This window comes from Mastomys coucha, unplaced genomic scaffold, assembly GCF_008632895.1.
Source record: "Mastomys coucha isolate ucsf_1 unplaced genomic scaffold, UCSF_Mcou_1 pScaffold11, whole genome shotgun sequence".
In the NCBI taxonomy this organism is placed as follows: domain Eukaryota; kingdom Metazoa; phylum Chordata; class Mammalia; order Rodentia; family Muridae; genus Mastomys; species Mastomys coucha.
Window position 1 is genome coordinate 26,335,413 of NW_022196893.1, and position 10,059 is coordinate 26,345,471.

Sequence of the window (10,059 nt, forward strand, 5' to 3'; positions counted from 1 at the left end):
TGATTCCCAATGCTGTATAAACCAGTAGTGGGGTTTTGATTCCCGATGCTGTATAAACCAGTAGTGGGAAGCCAGGGCTACGCTTGCACTATCAGAACTTTGGCTGAGAGTAGCGTATAGGAGCAGAAGTTCAAGGTCATCCTTGGGTACAGGGGCTCTAAGACAAGACTGGGGATACATGAGAACATGCCTCAAAATAACATCAGAAGACTGTTTCTCTAACTAGACCAATACTGTGTGAAGAGCCTGCCGTACAAAAGGATTAGATGCCTGCATGTATGAAAATTTCAAAGTCTCCACAACATCCTTCCACCATTTTCTCAAGTTTTGAAGGTTACATCTTCAAATGACCAAGAACAAGGCTATAAAACATTTCAGAATGATACATTCAAGATGGAAACAGCCATGTGTGGATACAAACTTTCAGGGGAACAAAATTGGAAAAAAAAATTTAAGCAAAGAATGTCTTTAAATCTCTAGCTTCTTAGATTGTTGTCCATCTCTATAAATGATTACAATACCTATGTGTTGCTCAACCTCCAAATTCTGACTCCCCTGGAAGCCTTTGTGAGTCCTACACCATTATAAACCATCTGCGTGGACTGTTGGCTTCTGCTCTGAAAATACACTGTGAAAGCACTTACCCTCATCACCACCTCTGTCATGTTTCTGACAGAGGCCAGGCCATTTTTGCCTTTCCCTGGTCTCTCCATGAATATACATCTCATTTCCCACATTGCCACCAGTTGATTACCTGCCCCAAATAAGTATAAGAACATCTTTGTGAAACCATGGCCTGACATCCTTACAAACCAGTGACATATGCTGGCCCTACTAACTCTTCAACTGATGCTCCTGCTTTGCTTTTACCATGACACCATTTTTCTCTCTGTCTCGAGAGCATTCCATGTTTGCTTCTACTTAGGACTTTTCCACATGCTGTTCCTTCTAGCTGGAATGCACTGTCCCAAGTCTTTCTAAGTCTTTTTCTTATCATCAAGAGACCGGAGGGACAGCCACTTCAAAGGCTGAGCATCCCGCTTACATGAATCCCCTGTCACTTTCAGCCCACCATCTGTCTCACTTCCTTCCCATGATTTTCTACCACTTGCAATTATCTTCTCCATGGTTACCAGCTTACTCTGTCCTCCTCCTCCCAGAATGTAAATTTCCTGAGCACGCAAGTTTAATCATTTTGCTCACCACTTACTGCCCAGTGCATAGAAAAGGGCTTGCTAGATACTGAATGCTCACTAAATATTTATTGTATAAGTGCATACAGTTAACAAAAGAATCAACTAAAAAAAAATGATCAGAAGATCTAGGTTCAGGAGGATGTACGTGTTTGCATCATTGGCTACATATGTGTTTCTATCATTGGTTACATGTGCACATTAATAATGCCAGGAGAGCTCATTACATATAAAGGCACTTAACTATTGTGATGAAAATAGACAATTTTGCTAAGAAAATTCAACTCTATGTTCAGTAAGAAAAAAGAAAATCACTGAGTAAAAATCCATTCCTTACCTAAGATCTGTTAAAATAGCTTTAAATATATTTGCATTATTAATGACGGTGGAAAGCCATGAAACCTTCCTTCTGCATAAACGAAAGGGTCCCTTCAGGGCTGAAAAAGAAGCACTGAAAGTCATACTTGATCCAAAGGCAGCTTTAAAAGTGAGTACCTTTATTGTTGAGAATAGTTTTCCCTATCCTAGGGTTTTTGTTATTCCAGATGAATTTGCAAATTGCTCTTTCTAAGTCTGAGAAGAATTGAGTTGGAATTTTGATGGGGATTGCATTGAATCTGTAGATTGTCTTCAGCAAGCTGGCCATTTTTACTATATTAATCCTGCCAATCCACGAGCATGGGAGATCTTTCCATCTTCTGAGATCTTCAATTTCCATCTTCAGAAACTTGAAGTTCTTGTGAAATATATCTCTTACTTGCTTAGTTAGAGTTACACCAAGGTATTTTATATTATTTGTAACTATTGTGAAGGGTGTTGTTTCCCTAATTTCTTTCTCTGCCTGTATATCCTTTGTGTAGAGGAAGGCCATTCATTTGCTTGAGTAAATTTTATATCTAGCTAATTTTCTGAAGTTGCTTATCAGGTTTAGGAGCTCTCAGGTGGAATTTTTGGGTCACTTAAGTATACTATCATATCATCAGCAAATAGTGATAATTTGACTTCTTCCTTTCCAATTCGTATCCCTTTGATCTCCTTTCATTGTCTAATTGCTCTGGCTAGGACTTCAAGTATGATATTGAATAGGTAGGGAGAAAGTGGGCAGCCTTACAATTCACAAACCACAAGAAACTCAAGAAGAAGGAAGACCAAAATGTGGACACTTCATTCCTTCTTAAAAGGGGGAACAAAATACCCATGGAAGGAGTTGCAGAGTCTAACTATGGAGCAGAAACTAAAAGAAGGGCACTCCAACCTGATATAGCTGTCTCCTGAGAGGCTCTGATAGTACCCAACTAATACAGAAGTAGAGGCTCACAGCCATCCATTGAACTGAGTACAGGGTCCCCAAATGAAGGAGCTAGAGAAAGGACAGAAGGAGCTGAAGGGTTTGCAGCCCCTTAGGATGAACAAAAATATGAACTAACTAGCACCCTCAGAGCTCCCAGGGACTAAACCACCAACCAAGGAGTACACATGGTGGGACTGATGGCTCTGGCAGCATGTATATAGTAGAGGATGGCCAAGTCGGTCATCAATGGGAGGAGAGGCCCTTAGCCCTGTGAAGGTTCTATGCCCCAGTGTAGGGAAATGTCAGGGCCAGTAAGCGGGAGAGGGTGGGGTAGTGAGTAGGGGGAGGGGAGAGAGAACAGGGGTTTGTTCTTGTTGTTTTTTGGGGTTTTTTTGGAGGGGAAATTGGGAAATATGACATGTAAATAAAGAAAATATCTAATAAAAGAAAAAAAAGGTGAGTACCAATTCTCATAAAGAGAAAATCTACCTAATTCCAAGGGAAACAGCTCAAGGTGCCTTCCAGCCCAGAGCCAGCCCAGAGCTAGCCCAGAGCCAGCCCAGAGCCAGCCCAGAGCCAGCCGTTCTCAAAGGGATGAACAGAGACTGTTGTAGCCACACACACACTCTCTCTCTCTCCAGTGACTTGTGGAATGAGCTTGTTAGCTGTTGGGGTCCCCCAGGTCCCCAATGCCAGCAGATCAGTGTTCTCCTTTGGCCACACATGAACCCATTGATGGTTTAGGTTTAGACATGAGCCCCTCGGAAGTGCAAATTCCAGCATTACAGGGGCTTTTCGAGTCTACAGGAGCACAGCTGGAGCCAAAATAAACTACATGGCCTACTCACTGTATTTGCATCATCTCTATGAGATAACAAACCACCTTGAATATTAGGGGTTTGTTTTTTATTTTTAAATAAGCAAGACACAATATTTCCTATTGGGTCTCTTTGCTAAGAAAATAGAGCTTGGAAATGTCCACTGAGGTTACAAACAGCAGCAGAGGAAGAGAAAGCAGCAGTAGACACTTTATCTTCCTGGTAATTGACTACCTCGGCTACACAACAGTGTCTACAAAAATCCAACTGTGTGGGGCTACAAGCCACGGTGATCATGTCAATATGTGAGCTACCTGAATATCTAATTATGAAAAAGAGAAGGCAATTTCACAGTGGAGACATTGTTCTAAACCAAGGAACAGCCACATTAGCTTATTAGCAGTTAGCTGAAAAAGTCTAATTTGAAAGATAATTATTTTTAGCTGATTAATATGCTTCAGATTAAACTCACTGCTTTTAATGGGCCTATCAGCTTGACAACCTGGGAAATTAATAAATTGTCCATGCAGAAGTCACAGCAGATTTATATAGCCAAGCTACACATGAGTATAAGGATTACCTTCACAGTAGGCGTTGTCCTCCCGGAGAGCCCGGAAACCATCCCTGCAGCTGCACACAGCCCTGTCATTCAGGTTCCTGCAGACGGAGTTCTCCATGCAGGTATGCTTCTCAGAACAGAAGTCATAACCTGGAAGGAGAACGTGTTAGGATAAATAAGACTGCGACAGGACGAGCTGCTCCAGAGCATCCTTTATTTATTTTTATTTTTGTTTAATTGAAAAACTTTTTTCGTACAATATATTCTGATCACATTCCCTACCCCTTGCCCAATTCCTCCCAGATCCTCCCTCCTTTCCATCCATCTAACTTCATGCCCTCTTTCTCTCCCTCTCTTTAGAAAATAAACAACAGGCAAAGAAACAAACAAACAAGCCAGAATTAAAAGAAAGGAGGAAGAGAGGGAGGAAGGGAGGGAGGAGGAGGAGGAGGGGAGGGAGGGAGAGACAGATAGACAGACAGACAGAAAGATAGACAGACAGAGACAGAGAGTTAGTTCTAGGCAATGGTGGCACATGCCTTTAATTCCAGCCATTCAGGAGACTCGGAGGCAGAAAGACAGAGGCAGAGAGGCTGAGAAGCTGAGAGGCAGAGAGGCAGAGAGGCAGAGAGAGAGGCAGAGACAGGTGAATCTCTGAGTTTGAGCCAGCCTGCTGTACAGAGTTAGCTCTAGGACAGCCAACACTATACAGAGAAACCCTGTCTCAAACAAATAAGTAAACAAACAAACAAAAGAAAGAGGAGTTAATTTTGAAGCTATGTACTCTAAAGACTTGTTAGGTTTATTACTTGACAATTTAACACATGTATAATATATATTCTGATCACCCATATCACTTGTCCCTTTTCTCTCTACCATGCCCTTTTTCTCAGATTCATGACTTTTGGTTTTATGACCCATTTTATTTAACCAGGACTGTCTGTGTATGTGGTTCTCAGTGGCCACACAACTGAAGACAAAGCCTCCTTTCTCCCCAAACCTCCCTTGCTCCCTGAGCAATTAGCTCCCCCATAAGGAAAAGGCCCCCGGGCCCCTCTTCCATCTATGCCTGGCTGTGGCCATGCCCTTTATTGGGTGCAGACCTAGGGCAGGCACCCACAGCTACTGTGATTTGCTGATTGAATAAAGAAAAAGTTCTGTATGTTTGTTTGACTCAATTAATTTCTACTTCAGATGCATTCGTAGTTTTTTGTTTTTTTATTTTTTGTTACTGATTTTATAAATACTACCCAGTCCTTAATCATCTTAGTATAGCTCTCTGCATATTTGGAACAAGGATCCACTGAGTTTAACATGGATGTTACAGCAAAGATGCTAACACAGTAGGATGGGAGCACACATCGGTACCTTAGCATTGTCGAGCCAGATTTTACATTTTGGAACTGTTTAAAAGATGTTCAAAATGAAAACTACATCACTTGAATCTAATTTTGTCTGAAGATGTGCTTGGCAGTCTTAACCACCCCAAAGAAGAAAGTTTTTATGAGTAACAGGATTTTCACAGATCTCAGAGTCTTTTTGATGAGAAAGAAAAATGGAACTTTTAGATCCTATGCTATCTGCAAGGATTTCTCTCTTCTGTTGAAATCCCCTGTTCAATGATATCTAAAATGCTGAAATGGGAAGCCTGAGTGGTAGAATCCATCTTAAGCAGAGATTACATGATTGGGGGTCATCCAACTAATGCATAAATTATCTAATGCATACTTCACCGCAAAGGCTTCAAGCTGCCTGGTTATTTACACTTTCATCCCATGTATCAGAGGACAAGAAGGACTTAAGCTTGTATCTATATAGCTAGGAATGAAATACAGTTGAGAAAATCTCGATGGGCACTCCTTATGTGTAGTGAAGTTGGTGCCCACTTTCACCTGCTGGGGCACACTCTTATCTCTCACTGCCTAGACTATTTTCAATATCACTGCAGAGTTACATCGAACTCAACTACAACTTACAATGAAACATTACTGGTGCAACTCAACAAACCTTAAGAATGGACCTGAGGCACAGTAAGTGCCATTCAAAGGAGGCAGAAAAAATATCAAATGGAGAGTGAATGCTATAAAATCATCATTTAAAAAATTATTCTTGTATAAAGACAAAAATAGAGTTATCAATACTTCTTTAATCACTTAGAAAGTTGACTTCTCTTTGTAATATAACGTCTCAGGATTAAGACTAAATATTTGGAAGCAAAATTCTCAAAAGAAAAATTTACACAATTTAAATTTAAAAATGTAAACCTTTCTTTGATGGTCATTTTCTTTCTTTTTTTTTAAAGTAACTAAATTAGGATTGCATTTCTTAAAATGCATTTCATTGACATTTTACAATGCCTGAGGGGAAATGGTTTCATGTAAGAGAAATTTTACTACCTAGTCCAGTAGTTCTTCACACAATCAAACTAAAATTTAAAAGCCCCAAACCTTTCTTTTTAACCTGAAAAGAAACCTTTATTTTCTTTTTCAGAGGAAAGTATATTAAAATAGCTCAGTCTTACGAGTACATAGGAAACCCTGCACCGAGTGCCGGTATAGTGCTAGATCTCTCATTTTCCCAGAGTCTCAAATCGGTTTTAGATGGTCGTGGCTCTCTATGGGAGTTATCTGGTGAGCTTTCACTCCTTGGCTTTCTTGAAATTACATATTTCAAATCATTCCCTTTTCACTTTGTAAACTTTCCTCCCATTTCTAAGAGTCCTCCGTCTCATCTAGGATACTCTGTGTGTCCCTTCCTATTTTGGCTGTGGCACTTTTAGTCCAATCCATTCCATGTTCATTCCCACCTCAGTAACATTAGGACCTGCTATAGAAGCATCAGACACCCAATGTGCACACACACAAGAAGTGCTTGCTCGTCTCAACATATTTTCCAAGTAGAAATAAAGAGTATGGTCCCATTTTCATATTTTTTAGACAAAAGTTAAGACATGCTTGGTTTATTTATTAACCCAAAGATGTGCAAACTAAAATGTTTAGTCAGTCAAACTCCATTTATTATAAAAGATATCCAAGAGGTATTTAAATTTGTTCTACACACACACACACACACACACACACGTTTGTTGGCTCCTCTGAGTGTTTAAGTCTGGGTAAAATCTCAAGGTCTGGGTACCATCTACTAATGCATAGAGGATTCAGATTCAATGAAGCAGATTATTTGTAACCTGTAGACACTTACTCTGCAAGTTGCTTGTGCTGTCTGCATCCTCACTGCTGTACATGCACTGCGCATGCATGGCTTTGGAGCTGCAGACCCAGCTCTCCACAAGATACAGATGTGATCTCTGCCACGATAGGCTGCATGAATGCAGTCTGTGAAAGCTAATCCAACTTTCTCAGCCACTCAGTTTTATCAGTTGTAATATTATGATTGAATCCTGTCTTATAAAAGTGTAGGGTTCAAATGAGATCTCCTGTGCACAGGCTCCATAGCATGTGGGGTGATGACAAGAACCACTAATCTTGTACTAATGACTCTAACAGCAGATACTCACATCTACAGCATAGAGCCAACTCCAGCATCTGCTACAGCCTGATGCAGAGATCACCTCTAACACAGCCCAGCCTTTCTGTTTTCTTCCACTGCATTTTAGGCTTTAGGTCTCAGTAACTCACTGCCACTATCCTTGCAAGTATACATGGAGCTCTGTGCATTCCTGTTAAGAATAAACCTTCCTATAAAAATAATAAATGCATTTGTACATAAGTATGGAGAAGAGACATGAAGGCATATAGAAGCATTTATGTGCTGGTGATAGATCAGGAGAGACGGCATCCAGTAACTTTGTGGGGAATATTAACAGGTTTGATAGTAGGTATTAGGCATGGACTTGTCATATTTGGGTGGTGAGAGACCTAGTTAGACTCTAGAGAGATCCACTTACCCTGACTTTTGTCCCATATCTATTTAGGAGAATGGGCTTAAGCCTGTGCAGGACTAAGATACATCAATCAATGTATACCACTGGTCTAAGCAAAATAATTTCTTCAATTCTAGCTAAGGCAGGCCACTGAAGCTCAGACCTGGGATGTTTAATTATCTCATGAGGATATTAAACATTTACTTCTACCTATGAATCATCACAACATGAACACAAACATAAACATGTCAGGAGCCTACTTGAGAATACATGCAGCCCCAAGACCTCAGAGGAGAGAGAGGTACTCCAGCCACAAGCTGGGTCTGAAAATGAGTCATACAGCACTGAAGTCGGTTTAGTATCTACTTCGGGGGTTGCACTGGTTTGAATATGCTTGGTCTGTGGGAAATGGCACTTTTAGGAGCTGTGACCTTGTTGGATTATGTATGGCCTTTTTGGAGACAGTGTGTCACTGTATATGTGGGGCTATGAGATTTCCTAATGCTCAGACTCTTTCAAGTGCAGAGGAGAGCGTCCTCCCGGATGCCTTCAGATCAAGATGTAGAACTCTCAGCTCCCTCTCCAGCACCATGACTTTCTGCATTCTGCCATGATTCCTGCCTCTGAAACTTTAAGCCAGTCTCAGTTAAATGTTATCTTTTATAAAATTTGCATTGGTCATGGTGTCTCTTCACAGCAATAAAACTATGATGGGGGTTCAGAGTCCATTTTATGCCCAAGCCAATAGAACTCAGTGTCTATTACATGTCCATTAAAAAATGCTAATGTATCTATGTGTAGTCTGAAAGCTAATAGATTTTCCCAGTGTTTTCTAAAGTGTAGATCAAGGTACATAACAAGAAAGCAGAATTTAAATGCACAGTGACCTTCTTCTGAAGCAACTAGGGTCAATGTGTAAATACCATTGCTGAGCCATAAAGCTAAAACTGACAGTTAATATAATAATATTATTACTAATACACAGAAAAAGAAAGTCATGAAAGTAACTTTTGAGTTTTGGGGAGTAGGAATTACAAGTGAAAGAAACAAACTCACATCACATCCATAATGCTCCTGACTCATACTAAGAGGGGTGAGAGGAAATGATCTTGTAAACAGAGGACGGGAATGTCAAGGGAGGAGAAGGTAAGAGAGGAATGGAGACATAAATCTACGTCCACCATGTGTGTGTCCAAGGATCCCTCCTCTACTGCAGAAGTTCTGTTCTATGCCTGTTTCCCACTTCCTCCCAAGGTTCCCAACAGTAAAGAGCAGGGCTCCCTGCTCAGGTTCTCCTGACTCTTGCTGTCAAAGGTGGCCCATACTGAAAGCATAGGGGTCAATGTTTGTGGGTTGGAGTTGGTTTCTAATTCCTGCTCAAACTTTAGGGACAAGATCGAGAATTTTGTGCCATGGTGGCCCTCAGGACACCTACTAGCCGGTTCTGAGCCACATGTTCATTCAGAGGTGAATACTAGGCATGGGGCAGAAAACTGGAGGCCATTTCTCCAGCAAATGAATTTGTCATAAAAAATGTGAAAGAGTTAACTGAGATTTAAGATTTGGGAACTGGACTTCCTCACCAGAAAGTCAGAGACTGCCAGGAGAATGCCTTTATTTGTCCTGCATATGTGAGGTCAGACAAGCCTGCAATCTTTCAGGTTCTAAATGCTCTAAGAAGGGTCAACCCTAGGGGGATGTGTTGATGCATGTCTGTAACCCCAGCTTCAAAGGAGGCTGAGGCAGGACTACGAACTGAAGGTCAGGTTGGGCGATGTAGAGGCCCTATTACTAACAAAGGAAGCAGGAGCAACTAGTTTAATTTTAGTTTGAGTTCACCTATTATCTAAGTCTGACCTTCAAAGTCTAGGCCACTCAATTTACCATGGATGTTTAGAGTGATGTGACTTCATATCAATTAAAGCAGACTATTGGAGGTGATGAATCATGGGAAACCACCATTCTATGGAAACACATTTTAATGTGAGCAGTTTAAATATGAAATGATGTCTTGTGGCTAATTTTCCATCTCTTCACGAGTGTTTTTTTTTTTTAATTAGATATTTTCTTTATTTACATGTAAATTTCTCCATTCCCAGTTTCCCCTCCAAAAAACAAAGAAACAAACAAAAACAACAAAAACAAACCCCTGTTGCCTCCCACTTCCCCATGCCTGCCACCCCACCCTCTCCCACTTTCTGGCCCTCGCATTCCCCTACACTGGGGCACAGAACCTTCACAGAGCTGAGGTCCTCTCCCCCTATTGATGATCGAATTTGCAATCCTCTACTATACACATGCTGCCTGAACAATCA

The 10,059-nt window shown here is 40.9% G+C and overlaps 1 protein-coding gene across 3 annotated transcripts in view; it reads right to left on the reverse strand.

The window, feature by feature from the left end:
* The window catches only part of Nell2 (neural EGFL like 2), a 363,671-nt gene that overhangs the window by 142,892 nt on the left and 210,720 nt on the right, over positions 1–10,059 (reverse strand). For all 3 annotated transcript variants that reach the window (XM_031353723.1, XM_031353705.1, XM_031353713.1), the window contains exon 13: positions 3,883–4,011. In XM_031353723.1, the coding sequence (XP_031209583.1) occupies positions 3,883–4,011 (129 nt within the window). The remainder of the gene's footprint in view (positions 1–3,882; positions 4,012–10,059) is intronic.